Source organism: Narcine bancroftii, chromosome 7 (assembly GCF_036971445.1).
Source record: "Narcine bancroftii isolate sNarBan1 chromosome 7, sNarBan1.hap1, whole genome shotgun sequence".
Lineage (NCBI taxonomy): Eukaryota > Metazoa > Chordata > Chondrichthyes > Torpediniformes > Narcinidae > Narcine > Narcine bancroftii.
Genome location: NC_091475.1, coordinates 178,711,075 through 178,732,725, shown reverse-complemented (window position 1 = coordinate 178,732,725; position 21,651 = coordinate 178,711,075). Strand labels below are relative to the sequence as shown.

Below are 21,651 nucleotides of genomic sequence, written 5' to 3'. Positions count from 1 at the left end.
ATATATTAGAAAATATAAATGTTGATTGATGTAAAATTATTTAAGTTTTTTCTTTTTCTCTCTTTTCTTTCTTCTTTCTTTTGGGGGGGAAGGGGAGGGATGGGGGATAAAAATTAAACTACGTATCATTTTGCATCGTTTTTATTATAACGTATTATCCAAGATGAAGAAACATTTGTATTTGATGCAAATGTAAAAATAAAATTATAAAAAAAAAGATTATGAGAGGCAGCTGGAACCTGTTTCCTAGGGCAGGATCAGCAAACACCAGAGGACATATGTACAAAGTTAAGGGAGGGAAATTCAGGAAAGACATCAGGGTTTCTTTTTAAAAAAAAGAGTTGTGGGTGCCTGGAATGTCTTGCCATGGAAGGTGGAGTAAGCTGAAACATTGGGATCCTTTAAGAGATTCTTATACAGACATATGGATGAAAGAAAAATAGAGGGTTTTGTGTAGGGAGGGTTTAGTACTTTTTTTCCGAAGAGATATATGGGTTGGCACAACATTAAGAGCTGTAGGGCCTGTACTCTGCTGTATTGTTCTATGTTCTAACTCCATGAACTCTCCTTGCAGGTCCTCCTCACCCTTCCTACCCATGACATTTGGCTGCTCACCCTCCCTCCTGAGAATGCTGTAAACATGATTTGAGATCATCAGGGAGGCAACATACCATCTGAGATATTCAATCTCTTTCACAGAATCTCTTAACTGCCCAACTAACTATGGAATCCCCTATCACTACAGCTCGCCTCTTCTTCCTTCTCTTCTTAGCCACAGGACTGGACTCCATGCCAGAGACCTGATCTCTGTGACTTGTCCCTGGTAGGTTGGCCCTTCCAAAAATATCCAAAATAGTATACTTGTTATTGAGGGGGAACAGCCACAGGGTCTTCTGGTTCCCTTTCCCTCTCTTAACTGTCACCCATCTCCCCTGTTCCAGCCTTCACAGTGTGATAGTGTCCCTGTAATTCCTATCTATCACTCACTAATGATCTGGACTTTAGCCAACTTCACCTCTAATTCCTTAACTCAGCTTGTCAGGAGCTGGAGCTGGATGCACTTCATGCAGATGAAGTCGCCAGGGATACTGATGAATTACTACTAATGAAACAAATAGTATGCTTGGTATGCATGCCATGAGAAGGCAGCACAGTTAGGTAGCAGTTAGTGCAACTCTGTTACATTGCCAGTGATCGGGATTCGAATCCTGCACTGACTGTAAGGAGTTTGTATGTTTTCCCCATGTGTGCCCTGGGTTTTCCCTGGGAGCTCCAGTTTCCTCCCACCCTTCAAAACATATAAATTGGATGTAATTGGACGGCACAAGCTCATGAGCTGAAAGGGCCTGTAACTAAAATGTATGTCTAAAATTAAATATACAAATTTAATAATATACATTGTTGTATTCAGAACTAGTTTGGAGTAGTGAAACACAGAAAAAAAATGAGAAAAAAATTCAAAAAATGTAAAAAAAATGTACAGTAAAATTCTTGTTATCTGGAATTCAAGCAACTGGCAGCCTCAAGCAACCGGCAAAAAAACTCTTGGAAAATAAATAGGTTTAAAAAAAAACAAGTTTAAAAGTAGCACCCCTGGCATTTAGTTTGCCAATCCACACAGCATGCAATTTCAACTAACCACCAAATTCACTTATCCAGCATCTACCAATCCCCAGAGGTGCTGGACACTTGGTGGTTTTATTGAATTACTTAAACAAAAAAATACAATCAAACCTTTTTAAAAATTATTCATCAGAAATGTTGATATAAAATTTAAACATGCAAAGATTTAAAACACAAGTGGAATTTTTGATTGAAAAATCACCACCAAAATATCAAATTTGACATTAATCTTGCCATAAATAAATAATTTGAATTGTTTCAGAGTTCATATTTTTGTTAAATGCCCCCATTTCTGAAGCAAATAAAATTATAACTTCTTCATGTTGCAATTGTGTACTTTTGTCCTTGTGTACATTATAAATACAGCTGTCTTCTACAGGTTTGCACCATAAAGCGGGAAATGTTGGGCCCTTAGAAACTTGATTAACTATAGAAATAGGAACTGAGTGTTCTCAATTCAACAAAAGAAAAATATTTCACAATTTGTGAAAGTGTCAAAAACTGCAGATTCTGGAACTTCACAATAAAAATGGAAAATGCTGGAGATATTCCAAGTCCTGCATCTGTGGAAAGCTTCAACAAGATGCATTCATCGTACACATTTTCCATTCCTGTTTCACCTCTCCACAGGAATCAGTCCCTCCACAACTTTTTAGTTAACTCTTCCCACACCACCTTATCATAAACATACCAATGCTTCTCATCTTTCCTTTCCCTCTGCAAGCTTAAACATGTCTGTTTGCTAAATTTTCTCAGTTCTGTTCACCTAAAGAAATACTGACTGTTTCTTCCTCCACAGATTTAACATGATCTGCTGGGCATATCTAATATTTTCTGTTGTAAATTTAACATTCAATGAACTCTACTTCTACATTCTAGAGAAATTTAGCCCAATGGCTGCAAACTTGCATTAGTTAAAGCAAGAGCAGTGATGAGTGTAACCATACATTCAATTTCCTTTGTGACTAAGGATTGTCTGCATTCCTATACCTAGCTACTTAAATTTTTGCAGCAAGACATTTAATCATGCATGCTGTTAAATGTTTTATGGACTTTTCATCACAGGACCATGTCTCAAACTATAAAAATATCAATCAAGGCCAGAAAAGTCATGCAATACTATGTGGCACACCTGACATATTTTATGTCAAGTTCGCAACATAATACTGTGTGACTTTTATATATGGCTATGACTGAAGTAAACAAAATATAGAACTATTGCAGTCCTTCTGGATTCTGTTATTACATTAACAGAAATGTAAAGTTAAAGAATTAAATTAGGTAGCAGTCATTTCCATGCAGATTCTCTTTAACTGTAATTTCAAAGCCCCATAAGAGTATTTCCTAGTTAATATGTGAAAGATACTTTAGACATACAGGTCTTTCCAGCTCACGAGCCCATGTTGGCCAAGTATACCAATTGTCCTACAAACCCTAAAAATTTTGGACAATAGGCGGAAACCTGGGGACCCAAAGGAACCCTCACACAGACAAGGAGAAAGTGTTATCTCCTTATAGACAGCGCCGTATGTAGATCCGGAATTAATGTAACTTCAGAACTATAGTTCTATAATATCTATGGCAGAGGCTTAGTGATCCTTGATGGTCCATAATTGGAACAAAATGCATTTAACTTTTGATTAAATCCAACTACAGTCCATGTAAAATAGTATCTCCTCAGAGCTTTCGTTTAATACAATTAGTTTTTCGTGGCCAAAAAAGCAATAATCAAGGATCCACGCCACCAAGCATGCGTTCTGTTCTCGCTGCTACCATCAGGAAAGAGGTATGGGTGCCTTAAGACTCGTATCACCAGGTTCAGGAACAGCTGCTACCCCACCAGACTCAACAACAAATGCAATCAGGGACTCATTTAAGGACTTATTTTTGCATTATTATTTTTTTCTCTCTCTCTGTATTGCACAGAGTGTTTACATTTCTTTATTTGTTTACATGTGTATCTGGAGTACAGTTTTTATGCCTACCAAGAAATGGTTATTCTTCCTCACCCACAGGAAAAAGAATCTCAGGGTTTTGTGCGAAGTCAAGAATGACAATAAATTTAAAATTTGAAATAAAGATTTATGAAAATGTTATATGAAGATAGCCACTTTAATCGATGGCAGGATTAATTTAAATTATTAATGAAAGCAACTACTGTCTATGGGAAAGTCTCAATAAACACTCTGCAAAACTGCTTTATAAATCCATCAGCTGAGTAGAATTAAGATTCCATGTGATACCCAGCATTCATTCCAAATCACTACCATTATTAAGTACACATCACTGACCGTTATAATCAATATCTTCAGATATTTTCCAGCCAGAAAGCCTTTGCTTGGCTCCCATTGCAAGTTACAAATCAAATTCTCCACCAATGCACAGCTCTGATACAGGAATGCTTGTGTATCTACTAACTCTCAAATAAAAACCAGTCATTTCCTTGGAATACATGAAGGGATTTTCCATACTTTCTTACTATTCAAATTAAAGTTCAGGCAGATTTACTGAAAGCCAGTTAATCCAATCATTTTTCTCAGGAATGGGATTGGCACTGCACTGTTCTTCCACTTTGTGCAGTCACTGGGATGTGAAGCACCCTCCTCTGGTGAGACTTGGACACAAGAGTTAACGAAACTCAAACTATGTGCAAAAGGAGAGACACATAGAAACCTGCAGATGCTGGAATCTTAAGCTAACACAATCTGCTGGAGGAACTCAGTACGTCGGACAGCATTAGTGGAAAAAAAGAATGGTCAATGTTTCAGGTAGGAGCCTCTTCTCAAGCCCAAAATGTTGACCATTCTTTTTCCAACTGATGCTGTTCAACCCGACGAGTTCCTCCAGCAGATTGCGTTTTGCTATGTGCAAAAAGAGATTGGTCCTCAGCTTATTTGCCAGGATGTTGTCTTTCTTTTTTTTAAATGTACAGTACATAGCATCACTGACAATGAGAGCATTTATTGCCCATTCATAATTGTCCATAAATAGTGGTAAGGTAGTCTTGAAATAATGTATGCTAGACATTTTATAAATAATTTTTTTGTGGTATGCAAACTTAGCATGCAAGGCCATAATTTATAATCCATTCCCAATTGCCCAAAACTGGTGTTTAACATATAAGTAAATCTGAGATTGGCATAAAGGATGGCAAGCATATTTCACTTGTGTATTAATGAACCAGGTGGGTTTGTAACATGTTGACTCCAGGTTTATTTCATTAATTTAATTCAGAATCCCTTGGAACCTTGATGCAATTCTCAAATATTTATTTGGATCAGTAGCCAATATATTACCCATTATATTTATTATCCAACTTTTATATTTATTGTCTCTTAATTCTATTAAATATAGTATTGTTGTTGATTTTTAGCATTTTTGTAGTTGATATTTTTTTCATCAGTACCTGTTCAGCTGCAGCAAGCAAGAATTTCAGTGTGTATGTATATCGTACAATGTATAACAATACTGTATATTTATTATTACATTTTAACTACTATAGTCAATGTGACAGACTCAGTATTTTTGGATAAAGAATTTCAGGATTATATTCTTTTCTTCTTTGGCTTGGCTTCGCGGACGAAGATTTATGGAGGGGGTAAAAAGTCCACGTCAGCTGCAGGCTCGTTTGTGGCTGACCAGTCCGATGCGGGACAGGCAGACACGATTGCAGCGGTTGCAAGGGAAAATTGGTTGGTTGGGGTTGGGTGTTGGGTTTTTCCTCCTTTGCCTTTTGTCAGTGAGGTGGGCTCTGCGGTCTTCTTCAAAGGAGGCTGCTGCCCGCCAAACTGTGAGGCGCCAAGATGCACGGTTTGAGGCGTTATCAGCCCACTGGCGGTGGTCAATGTGGCAGGCACCAAGAGATTTCTTTAGGCAGTCCTTGTACCTTTTCTTTGGTGCACCTCTGTCACGGTGGCCAGTGGAGAGCTCGCCATATAATACGATCTTGGGAAGGCGATGGTCCTCCATTCTGGAGACGTGACCCATCCAGCGCAGCTGGATCTTCAGCAGCGTGGACTCGATGCTGTCGACCTCTGCCATCTCGAGTACCTCGACGTTAGGGGTGTGAGCGCTCCAATGGATGTTGAGGATGGAGCGGAGACAACGCTGGTGGAAGCGTTCTAGGAGCCGTAGGTGGTGCCGGTAGAGGACCCATGATTCGGAGCCGAACAGGAGTGTGGGTATGACAACGGCTCTGTATACGCTTATCTTTGTGAGGTTTTTCAGTTGGTTGTTTTTCCAGACTCTTTTGTGTAGTCTTCCAAAGGCGCTATTTGCCTTGGCGAGTCTGTTGTCTATCTCATTGTCGATCCTTGCATCTGATGAAATGGTGCAGCCGAGATAGGTAAACTGGTTGACCGTTTTGAGTTTTGTGTGCCCGATGGAGATGTGGGGGGGCTGGTAGTCATGGTGGGGAGCTGGCTGATGGAGGACCTCAGTTTTCTTCAGGCTGACTTCCAGGCCAAACATTTTGGCAGTTTCCGCAAAGCAGGACGTCAAGCGCTGAAGAGCTGGCTCTGAATGGGCAACTAAAGCGGCATCATCTGCAAAGAGTAGTTCACGGACAAGTTTCTCTTGTGTCTTGGTGTGAGCTTGCAGGCGCCTCAGATTGAAGAGACTGCCATCCGTGCGGTACCGGATGTAAACAGCGTCTTCATTGTTGGGGTCTTTCATGGCTTGGTTCAGCATCATGCTGAAGAAGATTGAAAAGAGGGTTGGTGCGAGAACACAGCCTTGCTTCACGCCATTGTTAATGGAGAAGGGTTCAGAGAGCTCATTGCTGTATCTGACCCGACCTTGTTGGTTTTCGTGCAGTTGGATAATCATGTTGAGGAACTTTGGGGGACATCCGATGCGCTCTAGTATTTGCCAAAGCCCTTTCCTGCTCACGGTGTCGAAGGCTTTGGTGAGGTCAACAAAGGTTTATATACAGGATTATATACATTGAAAATTAATGAAAGGCTATGTATTAGAAAGTAACTTGCCTGCTGTCCTTGCCCTCTGTGACATACAAGATCATAGAGAGGGAAAGTACTTTTGGAATACTCTGGGCATGTAATTGAACTGTATTGAATTGAATGCTGTGCATTCGTGAAGGAGGGTGTACATGTTTAGGATGGTGGATAAATGTCAATTAAGCATGGAGCTCTTCTCCTGGGTAACTTGAAAGTTCACAATTGTTTTAGAAGCTGAATTTAAAGCACAGATTATTTCATTATACTCCTGACTTGTGCTTTGTAGGTAATGAAAAGGCAAGTAACTCACCACATGGAACTCAATTACTCATGTGACTGATCCAGTTAAACTTCTGATGATTCCTCAGATGCTGTTAATGAAGGACTTGGCAATGACATTACTAAATATCAAGAACTGATCAACTCTCCTCAAACATTATAAATTATAGTAAAATCCCAATATCCGGCTCTCAAACAACTGGCAAAAAAAAATTGAGTAAACAAATTAAAGATAAATAAGAATAAATAAAATTTTAAATAAAAGTTTAAATTTATAATAATAAATGTTCTTTGAAGCAATACACAACCCCCTTTGGAGCAAGTACACAAATAGCGAATTTCCTCGGTTGCATCCTGCCCACAGCAGCTGTTTGATTAAAATTTCAATAAAGTTGCATTTGAATAAAAAAGCGGCATCCAGGATGAAGAGCCAGCCGGTGCCACTTGCTACTGGGGCAACCCTCCCAAAGTGTCTCCTTATCCTTCCCTGGTAAGTATATTATTAAGTATTAGTATATTCGAGAGGTTTAATCTGTCAACTTGGGGGAGGGGGGGTTAATTATGATGGCAGCACGGTTAGCACAGCACTCATGAATGGGATTCATATTTAAAGGAAGGTGCGCCGAGGAGCTGACCAGGACACTTGTGTGGAGGTGAGTCAGATGGTGACGAGGAACTGACCAGACACTTGCGTAGAGATGAGTCAGCTTGTCAGCAGAAGGGGGGTGTATTAATTTTGAAGTTAGCATAGCGGTTAACATAACACCATTACAGTTCCAGCAACCACAATTCGAATTTAAATTTTATAAAGTTACAGGAATTACCTTATTAAAGTGAACTTTATATAATTTGTTAGAAGCCCAGAGGACCCCAAAACCCAGCAGCAATAGATATTCACCAAGACAAATGGTTACTTAAAAAAAAGTTGCTTTTAATTATCTTTAAACTTATCACTATTGACTTAACTAACCTAATCCCCTTCTAATTCTAAGTGCACGTGTATGTAATGTGCGTGTAAGTTCAGAAAAATTCTTTGATTCACAGTCCAATCTCACTTCTCATTCCTCCAAGTTCACTGGTTGCAGGCAATTCTTATACCGTGCACAGAATTTAACATGAATGAAGTTCACCAGGCTTTGGTGCTTGAAAGACAAATGGTTACCGCTCAGGAAGGTTCTTGTCAGTTTTCAGAGAGAGATTCATTGTACACTTACACCCACAACTGATTCCTTTTTCAATCAGCCATTTCAGTGTCTCGCAGAAGAAACTTGCCCCCTCAGGGTTCTCCAGATGATAACCTCTTTCATGTCACCACAGAGTGCCTTTTTGTTTCTTCTATTTCAAGTGAAACATAAGACAGCCAGTCCTCTCTTCTTGCATGAGCCACAAGGGCTTTGACCAGGCTGAACTAAGCACTCATAACCCGTCTTCCAAATGGGGTTTTCCACAAGCTTTTCAGCTTGTCCTGTTCCAGTCCCCGTTGCTGCTGCTGACTGTAAAACTGTAGAACTGATCTGTCTGTCTCTCTCTCAGAGAGAAAGCCTGTTTAACTCTTTCTGCTTGCAAATCAGCATGACCCTCTTAGAACAGCAAGCTCCACTCCAGACAGAATGCTACTCCGACAAGTTCTTTCACCTGTTGCAACAATCCATTAGTGAAATCTCTTGGGCACTCTCCAAAGTTTTTGCAAATGCTGTTGGCCCCAACATACCTAGCATGAGCAGAGCTACCGTATTTTAAATAAGATCTATTTTAAAATGTTTGTAAGTGACCTACTCTAAAAAACCTGCCCCAATTTATCTCCCAAAAACATATCTATATTCTGTCACAAATTAAAGACTACAATACTAATTTTTTTTTTAAACTTTACATTTTGCACCATTTTTTTGTCTTTTAAATGGTGTATTCTTAATGCAGATGTATTAATCAGGCATTGGAAGATGAGTTATTCAACCGGAAAATTTGCTTATCCAACATACGCGATTCCCATAGGTGCCGGATAATGGCATTTGCTATTTTTCAGCCTGCACATTAATGTTTTGGTCTTGCTGTGCAGGTTCAGGCTGCTTTTCCAAAGGAGTCGCAAAGGGAAAGGCAATCTTGTAATAATTATCAGCAAACATTCATCTTTATGGCTTTAATAAAATCATTGATGAAACAGCAGTCTTGGAGCTAGGGTAATTAATCTCGAACAACTACAATAATTTTCCTTCTTACTGGGTGTGACTCCAAATCTAAGTATGTTAACCCTTATGCTTTCTGACTTCACCTTCACCAGGGCTTCTTGATGTCATTCTCTGCCATTCAACTTTCAAAATGAGCCCGTTGTTTCATATGTAGACCCAGGCTATGATAAGTGGTCCTTGTGAAACCTAAAATGAGCATCAGTGAGTACTGCTGACTGTAGAGTACAATCCTACTGCTGCTGAGAGCTCAGTGCCTTAATGCCTCAAGTGCATCTTGATGACAACAAGGTCCATCACTTTATTAATGACTGAGAGCACCCTCATTGTGGAATAGCAGATTGGATTAGATTTGGTAATTATGGGGAGAATATATCTGGGCAATACTCCACATTGTTGGATAGATGTCAGTGCTACTTGGCTGGAAGCACAGTGCTGGAGTTCAAGTTTTCAATTCAAGATCCAGATTTGTCTGGTGTCGTAACATTTATAATATATTGTATTCTTAGCTGCTTCTTTACAGCATGTGAAATAAACTGAATTGGTTGTAGACCAGCTTTTCTGGAGGTGTGAAATTTCAGGAGAAAGCAGAGACTGATCATCAACTCAGCATTTTTGGGTTGTCAATGGATGAAAATACTTTGGCCTTGCTTTTCATACTCAAATTCTAGATTCCAGCATCTTTGAAGTTGGGAGTGTTTATGGAACCTTTTCCTCTTCCCTTTATCTTTTAATCTTTCACCACCTATCACTAGTAGGCATAGCAGAACTACTGAGCTTTGATCTGACCTGACAGCTGTGTAATCAGTTAAGATGAGTTTATTACATGCTGATTTTTCTATTTAGCAAGGATGTGATTCTCTGTTTCCAGTTCGGTCAAGTTGACACTTCAAAGGATATGCATGTTCTTGCACCCAATCTGCCTTTTCTCACCCTTCTTTGAACCATGGTTGGTCCAATTATGCGACTTCATGAATTACAGATCGAGGAAGAGTACAATCCTGCTCCTGCTGATGGCTCAGTGCCTCATTGCTGCCCAGATACAAGATTTCACATGTTAGAAATAAAACTAAATTATTGATAGAGGCACTAGGCAAGAGGGTGCCAAGGGCGCTGAAGGGTTCCTAATCGAGTTGGAGGTTCAGATCTGAAACTCGGGTTGTCGATGGTTTGGACTGAACTCTGTGTGGCTGCAGAGGCTGCGGGAACGCTGGAGGCAAATCCATGGACACTCGGTAACTCTGGGGGAACTCTCTTTTGCTTCTCTTTCTCTGACTGTAGGAGGTGCTTCAGGTAGTTTCTGCCAATCATGAATATGTCTGCCTTGTAGCAGGCAAAAGGCAATTTTGTGTAATATGACACTGTTTTGACTCAAGTTCTCTACAGTCAGACATGAAGCTAATTACTCTGGTTTTGGATGCAAATCATTTAATTCTCCAATTTACAAAATAGCCAATATAAGTCCATTCCATGCTTTTAGAATGTTTGTCTTGTAAAAATATGAATAGGCAGATAGGAAAATAAAATTACTATACATTCAACATTTTTCAATTTTTAAATAATGGGATGGTTAACACACCTAATTATCTGTGACTTTCATATAATGTGCTGTGATTCATTTAGAAATTTCAATCACTGTATTATTCCCATCAGAATCCTCATTAGTCCTGAAAGTAAAATGGTTAGTTTTCTTACAGGTTACAGTTAACTATGCTTCATCCAGTTCATTCTATATATCTGCAGGGTTTTACTGAATCACAATATACCCAAGTCCAAAGTTAACTCTTTGCCAAATGGAAAAAAAGCTGATATAATCAGCTGTGAAAAAAAATTCTAATCTCTTAGTCTCTTTAGATGATCAGAAATACTCCAAAAGATCATATTGGCCCTGCTACACAATTTAGACAAACTCCCGGAGACAATGGACACTTTTCAATTCACCTACGGACAGAACTGTTACACTGATGATGCTATCACCTTGCCCCTCCATTCCATACTGACGCACATGGAGAACTACACGTCATGCACCAGGCTGCTGTTCATATACCTCAGCTAGGTGATAATACAATCATTCCCCAAAGGCAGATGGAGAAGCTGTCCTCACTGGAACTCAACAGCCCTTTTTCTAACTGAATTGTGGAATTGCTAACGGAAAGACTATAGTCTGTCCAGGTCAGCAGCAGAACATCAAGCATTGTCACAGTGAGCACTGACATACCTCAGGGCTGTGTGCTCAGTCCATTCCTGTTCAAGCAACTGACCCACGACTGCAACCCCAGATCCAGCTCCAACAGAATGATCAAGTTTGCAGATGACACGACAGGAGTTGGCCTCATCGGCAACAGTGGTGAGTTGCAGTACAGAGAAGAAGTGGAAATTCTTATGATATGGTGGAAGAAAAAAACAACCCAAGTCCCAATGTGGACAAGACGAAGGAAATGATTGTGGACTTCAGGAGGACCAGGGGCAACTACCCTCCACTATACATTAATAGTTTGGTAGTGGAGAGGGTAGAGCACTAAAAGTTCCTCGGAGTCCTCTTAACAAGTGATCTTTCCTGAACATACAGCATCTCCTAACGTGGCAACAATGCACAATAATGACTGTACTTTCTGAGAAGACTGAGGCAGGTCAGGTTAATGGCCACCATCCTGACGTTTTTAAAGGAGCTCTATCGAGAGTGATCTTACCAGTTGCATCACAGTGTTGTACAGTTGTTCTAGATCATTGGATCAGAGGTCAATCCACAGAACTATAAGACCTGCAGTGAGAATCACTAGGGTCTCCCACCATACATCAACATGATCTACCGGGATCTTTGTTTGAAGAGGGCCCCCATCATCCTACATCTTTCAGCTACTCCCAAAAGAGATACAGGAGTATCAGTGCCAGAGTCACCAGGCTGAAAAACAGCTTCTTCCCACAAGCAGTAAGACTGCTGAATAACAATGAAATGTTCATACAAACCCTCTGAGATGCTGCTATTAATTGAACAATATTTATTTATTTTATATATGTATTTAGCTGCTGCATGTGTATCGTTTGACTGTATGCATTATGTCTAGTTGTGTGTTTGCATGATATTGCACCAACGACCTGAGAACGCTGTTTTGTTGAATTGTACAATCAGATGATAATAAACTTGAACTCCAAATCTTTAAAGGAATGTTACTGATTCCAGCATTGCACAAATACTGATCTCAGAATATTCTGAGAAATTCTCTCAAAAATAAATACAATTAAGAAAAATCATTCACTATTTCTGCTCTTGTGAATTTAGCCTTATTTTTCAAATTATGTATCATAATACACTTGATGCCAAAAATCTATTTTGTACCTCACAACTTATTGTCTGAGTGCCTGAAACAACATCTGAACATTTACATTATAGATTTTCTTTCTTCTCCCCATTCAAAATGTTACAATTTTAGCATTTATTTTGATTCACAGTCATACAGGATGGAAACAGAATTTTCAGCCAAACTTGACCATGCTTACCAAAATGTTCCACCCACTCTAGTCCCTCTATTTGGCTTATATTTCTCTCAATATATCCCATCCATGGATCCATACAAATGTTTCTTAAACATTACAATAATGTCTGCTTCAATACCTTCACCACCCTCTGTGTGAAAAAAAGTTACCTTAATTAAAACATCAAATAAGCTATTCCTCTGAAACCATAAATGGAACAAAATAGAAACAAATCTGAAATGGACAAATAAATCAATATTTTTGCTAACCAGTTTTATTTTCTGTTAAATTTTGGGAATTTAATCATCTAAAAGGATTAAAAAAATATTTTCTGGAGAAAACATGCCTTCCTAAATACCTGAATGTAATCACATATTCTTATACTAACCACTGCCAGAGCTATAAGGAAGTAGCAAGGGCCTTGATTCTAGGTACTAGACCCAAAAAAAGATTTAATCAGTGACAATTCAACAAAGAAAAAGTCATTTTAAACTAACAAAACCAAAAATGAAAAAAAGTATATCACTAAATCAAATCATAAACAAAATCAATCTCAAAATAAAGTGCTCTTGCATTTTTCTACAAAATTCTACAACAGAACACATTTTGACTAAAATAACCAAATTTATGACATTTTTCAGTACTGGATAGATGTGAAAAAAAGGAAGTAATTGAACCAATTATTTGGTTTACAATGAAAATTTCACATTCCACAGAACTGCAGAAAACGTGGCCATTCTGGACCACAGTCTTGATCCAAATTATTTTCTTTGACTCCTGTGCATGAGGGTAAAGAAACAAGAGAATACAGTGTCCCTGATGGTTCAGGAAGATTTTCCAGTGCGTACCTAAGACAGTCAATCCAAGAAGGTCCCAGATTCATTCCGTAGTCTATGTAGTGAAAGTGGATTGCAGACGGCATTGCGAAAGAGATGCTACAAATAGGCCTCAGCTCCAGCTTCTTATTATTGATCCTCCCTTGATCAGATAGTCAAGGTTCACACATGTATATTGGCCACCTGGGGAGGTGCTGGAAGAACCACACCCCTATAAGTCAACTCCTTCAGGAGAAGAAAGGAGAAAAGTGACAGGAAAAAGAAAAACAAATAGGGAAGGTTTTCTAATTCTCTGGTGTTGAACTAGAAAAATTACTGAAATATCACCTTTGATACTTAATAATAGGTTTAACTGTAGATGAATTTCAAAAATCTTCTCATTCATGCTCAAAACACATACATATTAAAACAGAAAACAAACAGAATTACTTTTAAAGTACCCTCCACAGAATTTAGCACATTAGGGTTGAATCTCTTCCATTCAAAAGAGACAGTAAAGATTACTTTACAGTAAAAATGCACATTATGTAGAGCCAGAATACATGTCTTCCAACTGGAAAAGACTTAAATTGACTTATCTGCAGATCCAGTTATTTGTCAGGAACTTTAAAAAAAAAAGTTTCTCATGCTATTTCAAACTCAAATCGTTTGAACTTTTCAATTTCTTTCATTTTTGAGTCTTTAAGTCAAGAGATTTTCAAGCACCAAGACTAGATGCATCAGGCTTATAATATCATATTCAGAATTTTTCCTCTTGGGGAGAAGATACCATCATTTCACCAGACCACTACTCCTTAAATAACTTGCAGCATTTTTGACATCACATATGATCTGAAGAAGTGTACTCAGACTGAAATAATTAGCAAAAAAAAAAGACAAAAGTTTGATCAAAGAGAAAGATGTTAAATGCTTTAAATGAGGAGCAATGGAAATTAATCTTGGATGCTGAGGGGAGACAGAATTCCAGAGTTGGAGTCTTAATATCCAACAGCACAAGCCACTATCAGTGGGAAAAAGAAAGTAAGGAATGTTCAAGTTAATTGGAAGAATGCAATATAGAATGTATAGCACTGTAGATTATAGAAATATGAAGCAGCACAGACATGAATAGAATATAAATTTTAAATTTAAGGCATTAATTTTTTGGAATGAGGGTTGTATATTTTATACCCTCACCTCATTGAAACTGTTGAGGCTTGATTAAGCTGATTTTTAAGACGTGTAAAATATATTCATTTTGAGGTTACTATTCATTGTGCAAATATAATTTTCTATGACAAGTTGGCAGTGTGTTTCCCTTTTGAACCATTCTAGAGCTACTTGCGAAGATACTCTCAAAGCAATGTAGGGCAGGGAATTCCACAATTAAGAACCAATAATGAGGAAGGGCTGGTGGGTGATAGGTTTCTAAATTAAGATGGTGTGTAATTTGAAGGGGAATAAGCAAAGTGGTGGTGTTTGCATGTGCCTGAAGCCTTTAAACTTCTTGCTGATAGAGCCAGCAATAGGGGCAAGCTGCCAGAATAGCCTGCACAAGTAGCCACGGTATGTTTTGTAGAATGTATACATTCCAATCATTGCTAGGTGGTGGAGATGATGAATATCTTGGGAGGGTGATGAAGTTCCAGTCAAAGAAGTTTTGTTCTGGTTGGTTGCATCATGCTCCTGATTTATGCATTGTGCTTGGTGGAAAGGTCTCATCTGGAACCAACTCACTACTGCAGAATACCTAGCTTTTGACCTGTTCTTGCCACAATGGTATTTAGTAGCCAGTCCAGTTGATCTATGGCGAATCCAGGTTATTGTTGCTGGGAGATTCAATGATATTAACAACATTGAACGTGAACGGTAGGTGGTTAGACTTCTCATTGAAGATAGTCATTGTCTGATACTTCTGTAGCACAATTGTTATGTGCTACTTATCAGCCCATACCTGAATGTTGTCTAGGTTGTGTTGCTTCATTGTTAAAGAGTCACAAATTGAATGGAATATTGTGTTATCATCAGCGACATCTATTGTGACATGAAGATTGTTGAGAAAGTAGCTGAAGATGATTGGGCATGAGACATTACCCCAAAGAATTCCAGCAATAAGATCCAAAGCCTGAAATGATTGATTTTGTGACATGAAGATTGTTGAGAAAGTAGCTGAAGATGATTGGGCATGAGACATTACCCCAAAGAATTCCAGCAATAAGATCCAAAGCCTGAAATGATTGATTTTGTGTGAGTCAAGACTCCAACGACTGGAGTGATTTCCCTTTGATGGGCATTTTCACTTTTACTGGGGCACTTTGACTCTATACTCGGTCAAATGTTGCTTTGATGTCAAGGGCTGTCACTGTCAGTTCTCGTCTATAATTCAGTTCTTTACTCCTTGATTGAACAAGACCACAATCAAGTCTGGAGTTCAATGATCCTGGTGAAACCCAAAATGGACACTGGTGAGTAATTTTCACTTGATTGTACACAATTTTTCACATTGTGGGTAAATGCCAGTGTGGCAACTGTATTGGAATAATTTGGCTAAAGGCATAGCTAGGACTGGAATGCGGGTCTACTGGAATCAAGACTGGAGTGCGGGTCCACAGCAATACAACTACAATATTATTTGGTCTCGTAGTCTTTATTGCATCCTATGCTTTCAACTGTTTCTTGTTATTAGTATATCCAGTCTGGGGAGCTCAGAAGGAAACTAAGATGGATCATCTATTTGGCACTTCTGGTGAACTGGCTGCAAATGCTTCAGATTATTTTCAACACTCACACACAGGACTCTTACCATCTAGATTGAGGATGTGCTTGGAGCCTCTTTAAACAGAAGGCATCTTCACAAACTAACACGTTTTGAATTCAAATATTCAAAAATACAAAATTTTAAACAAATGTATGCAAGGATCAAGCTAACCACTCACTACCCACCACCACATCCCCTGCATTAACAGTATTGAAAAAAATAAAAGAATGGCATGTTTACATAATGTATATTTTTAAAAGCAGTTTAATAAACAAAGCTCGATTCTGAAATTGAAAATAGCACGCTTAAAAACAAAAAAATGCTGGATACAATAAGTTAAGGCAGTATCAAATGAAATTCAGATGAAGGACATCTGATAAAGAACTGAACCATCAATTTGGTTTCTCTTTTCAGATAATGCCTGACCTGGTGAGTATTTCCATTATTTTCTGCTTTTACTTCAGATTCCCAGAAATTGCATTTTTTTTAAACATTTTGAACACTTAAGTATTGACAAATTCTATTTTAGCCTACTTATACCGTAAATGAAGAACCAACAAACTTGTCAAAGAATTAGGTCCCAGATACTATTTCTTGCCAAATATAAATCCAAGATAGAATAATGAGAGAAATTTATGTTTATCCTGTTGGTGTTTTCTAAATAAAAATGTTGCATATAGTTAATACATTAAGCATACATTTCTAAGCAACATTTTCTCCTTTCACTTTAATTACAAATAGCCTATTTCTCTTTTTTTTTAAAAAATGTTTACTGCAAATTTTACTCATTATTAAAATAAAAAGACAAATTATGGAAGAGCTGTATAGATAGCCACTAAATTACATACAGCTTACCTGGGATTAAGCCAGCTGCTGATGGATTGCCCAAGGCTGGATGAGAGAATAAGGCTGGTGAAAAGGCAGACATGTTGGACTGGGATACAGAACTCAGCCTTGGGGTTGATCCTCCTTTTGGGATGAATTCACTTGCAGCTGGATTTGGTGTCTGGCAATAAAACAACATTCTATGCAATTATTTACATTAGAGCTAAAGTCCACTGCCTACTTTAACCTAAATTTTAAAGCCTTGAAAATATTTATAGGAAGTCAAGGAATTTCAGAAAGGGGCGATAAATTTAAAAACAATCCCTTTCAATAAATTGAAATAAACAAACAAGAGGTGTCACATTTGTGTATATTCATTTCAAAATATCAAACATCTTTTTTTTTTATAACTTTATTTATTCGTTCAACAAGGTTATTACATACAGTAAAAAAAGTACATATTAAGAACAATTTAAAAAAAATTATATATAAAAAAGAAGAACCTCCCTACTCCCCCTCTCAGCCAGCTCTCTTTAGGAGAGCCAAAAAAAAAAAAAAAAAATCGAAATATATTTTCTAAAAATCTAATCAAGGTAAATCTAAATGTAAATATTCTGAATATAAAGACCACTTATTAAGAAAAAAAGAATAATTACCATGTAAAACATAGTGATTTTTTTCCATTACCAAACAAGTTTTCATCTCATTATGCCATCTATTAATATCAATCACATTAGCATTTTTCCATGTACTTGCTATACATTTTTTTGCGACAGATAAAGCTAAGTATAAAAAAGCAATCTGAAATTTGTCTAATCCCAAATCTTTCAAAGGATTCAACTCACCCAACAAAAATATTGTCGGTTCCAGAGGTATTTTGATCTTATACAAATGTTCCAAAAACAATTGAATTGCTTTCCAAAAAGATTGTATATATACATATAATCAAACAGCATGAAAAAAAAAGTTCCAACCGAATTACCACATCTAAAACGAGAGTCTGATACACTAAAACCATATATTTTTTTAAAACTTTTCAGGTGTTATATACAATTGATGTAAAAAATTGTAATTAACCATTGCATAACGAACATTTATCAATCTAGTAACACGATCATGACAGATATCTAACCAGTCATCCTCAGAAAAAGTAAGGTTAATATCCTTTTCCCATCTAATCTTAGATCTATCCCATCCCTTTTTTTCTATACTTTCCTGTAATATTTGGTACATCAATGAAATGTATCCCTTCTTTGGTGCAATCACAAGAAAAGATTCAAATTTAGTCAATTTAGGTAAAATCATATCTCTACCAAATATTTGTTTTACTAGGGATCGAAGTTGATAATAAACGAAAAAATAATTCTCATTAATATCAAAATCTTCCCTCATTTGATTAAAAGATAAAAAATTACCTTCTTTAAAACAATCCCCCAAGTTTTTTATACCTTTAGATTTCCAATGTAATATACATTGATTATACATTGAAAAAGGAATAAGTTGGTTATTATATAATGGTGTTAAAGTCAATAATTTATCCTTAGAACCTATCGTTCTATTTTTCCTCATCCATAACTTCATTAAATGTTTTAGTGTAGGCACATTATATTGTTGTAATAAATTTAAATTCCACCGAAACAAAAATTGATGTATTTCAAATTCAGAAATATTCGCCATCTCAATTTTAGCCCAACTAGGGGGCTGTTCCAAATCCATTAATGAACTAATAAATTTAAATTGAGGTGCCTCATAATAATTTTGAAAATGTGGTAAGCGTAGTCCCCCTAATGCATATTTCCAGGATAGCCTATTCAAAGCTACTCTTGGAAATTTACCCTTCCATAAAAATTCCCTAACCATTTTATTTAAATCTTGAAAAAAATTCTTATTAAGTAAACACAGAATTGACTGAAACAAATATTGTATACGTGGAAAGATATTCATTTTGATTGCATTTATTCTTCCAATTAAATTTATAGGAAAATCCTTCCACTTAATCAAATCAGCTTTGATCTTTTTCATTAACGGTACATAATTTAATTTATATAAAGATTGATAATCAACATCCACATTTATACCCAAATATTTAATTCGATCAGTCCACTTCAAATTAATAATATTCTTATAAACTGAATAATCTCCTTCACCTATCGGTAAAATTTCACTTTTTTCCCAATTAACTTAATATCCAGACAAAGATCCATATTGTGTGAAACATTCCTTCAAATGTAAAAGTGACTGAGCTGGTTTTGTTAAATACACCAGTACATCATCAGCAAATAGATTAATTTTATGCTCCTCATCTAAAACTCCCATACCTTGTATTTGTGTATTTTGTCGTATCAATTGTTCAATTACTAATGCAAACAAAGCTGGAGACAAAGGACAACCTTGTCGAGTTGAACGAGTTAATTTAAAAGGTTCCGAGATCTGACCATTTGTCAATACCCTGGCTATTGGTTTATTGTATACAGCTTTAATCCAACCAATAAAAGAAGGACTGAACTTAAATTTCTCTAAGACTTTAAATATAAAGTTCCACTCAACTCTGTCAAAATCCTTTTCTGCATCAAGAGATATCACCATCGGATGATCAGGACACTGTCGATATTTATTAATCAAACTAATCACTCGAACAATATTATCTGAAGCATACCTATTCTTTATGAAACCTGTTTGCTCAACATGTATCAACTTAGGTAAAAATTTAGCCAATTGATTCGCTAATACTTTAGCTATTATTTTATAGTCTACATTCAACAAAGAGATTGGTCTATATGAAAACACCTTTAATGGATCTCTATCCTTCTTAGGAATTACAGTAATTAAAGCACTAGAGCATGATTCAGGTAAATCATAATGTTCATTAATCTGTCATAACACATCTCCAAACACTGTAGATAAATCATCATAAAATATCTTATAAAATTCAACCGAAAACCCGTCATATAACCATAACCATATAACCATTTATCACCAGGTGATTTTCCATTCTGCATTTCCAACATAGCCGATTTAATTTCTAAATCAATAAAAGGAGCCTCCAGCTCCAATATGTCTTCTTCTCCAAGTACTGGTAATTTCAACACCGATAAAAAGGAGTCAATTGATCCGCTCTCCTGTTTTTCCTCAGAAGTATATAATTTCTTATAAAATGAATGAAACTCATCATTAATCTCACAAGGTTTGTAAGTAATAGTCAAATTTCATCTGACTGCATTAATAACCCTTGATACCTGTTCTTTCTTTAACTGTCATGCAACTACCTTATGTGCTTTCTCACCCCATTCATAATACCATTGTTTAGATCTATTAATCAAACATTCAAATTGATAAGATTGCAACGTATTGTATTTCAATTTCAATCTAGACAACTCTATCTTCTGATTTTCTGTCACATCTCTCTGAAATTCCTTTTCTAATTCATCAATCTGTTTCTCTAATTCAAGGCTCTCGGTCAGATAATTCTTTTTAACCTTAGAGGTATAACTAATTATTTGACCTCTCAAGTAAGCTTTCATAGCATCCCACAATATAAATTTACTCTGAACGGAGTTAACATTTTCTTCCAAAAAGAGATTTATTTTTTAAAAAAATCATTAAACTTAATTATAGCAAAAGAAATTTCCTGATTTTTTTTGGCACATAATCAAGAAAAGTCAAATGAAAAACAAATATGTAAACTTGACGAACTCGTTAAAGAAGGAAAGAAAACAACAAAGCTCGATTGCATCTCCAACAAAACTAGAGTATTATATAACCAAAATAGACTCACATTTTCTGTTTACATGTGCAAACAATGTAAATAAAATTAATAATCTCACAGTTGGTTATAACATCCAGCAGTTAGATTTCATACTTATTCTGGTGTTTTGCAGGTTTATTATATGCTTATTGGTATTTGCAATTTAATGTCAAACCTAAAGTACTAAAACAAAAGGATTGGTGCAGTCATGTTGCTTCAAAAGCCTTTTCTATATTTATGAAACATGAAAAACGCAACATGAAAACCCTTCTTAAAATATAAACACTATAATATATAAAGAGTAAATGAGTGATAAAAGTAGATATAGAACTGAGAAAACGATGCTTGAGAAACTATAATGGGAGACAAGGAGATGGCAAAGGAACTGAAAGAATATTTTGGATCATTCTTCACTGTGGAAGACATTAGTTGCATACCTGACTCCGATGGATCTCTGGGAAGAAATGTGAGTGCAGTCAAGATCACAAGAGAGAAGTGGTACTTGGGAAGCTTAATGGTCTAAGAATAGATAAATCTGATGGATGTAGAGATTGTAGAGGCATTGGTAATGATCTTCCAGAAATCATTCTGGCATGCTTCCGGGAGACTGGAGGAATGCGAATGTCAATTCACTGTTTAAGGGAGTGAGGCAGCAGAAATGAAATTACAGACTTATTTGCCTGACGTCAGTGGTTGGAAAGCTGTTGGAGACAATCGTCAAGAATGTGGTTATGGAATACCCAAAGGTGCATCAAAAGATAGGCCCAAGTCAGCATGGTTTCCTTAAAGGAAAATCATGCACGACAAACCTATTGCAATTTTTTGAAGAGATAGACAAGGGAGATGCAGTGGATGTTGTGTATTTGGACTTTCAAAAGGCCTTCGACAAGGTGCCACATGGAGGCTGTTAAACCTCAAAATACATTTCAAGGACCACAATTATTAATCGCACCACTTATGTAATCAACACTTTACTTTTGAAAGTTTGTGCTAT

The 21,651-nt window shown here is 36.8% G+C and overlaps 1 protein-coding gene across 2 annotated transcripts in view; it reads right to left on the bottom strand.

Moving 5' to 3' along the window:
- Window positions 1-21,651, bottom strand: part of pan3 (poly(A) specific ribonuclease subunit PAN3) — a 186,892-nt gene that overhangs the window by 111,773 nt on the left and 53,468 nt on the right. For both annotated transcript variants that reach the window (XM_069891523.1, XM_069891525.1), the window contains exon 5: window positions 16,943-17,093. In XM_069891523.1, the coding sequence (XP_069747624.1) occupies window positions 16,943-17,093 (151 nt within the window). The remainder of the gene's footprint in view (window positions 1-16,942; window positions 17,094-21,651) is intronic.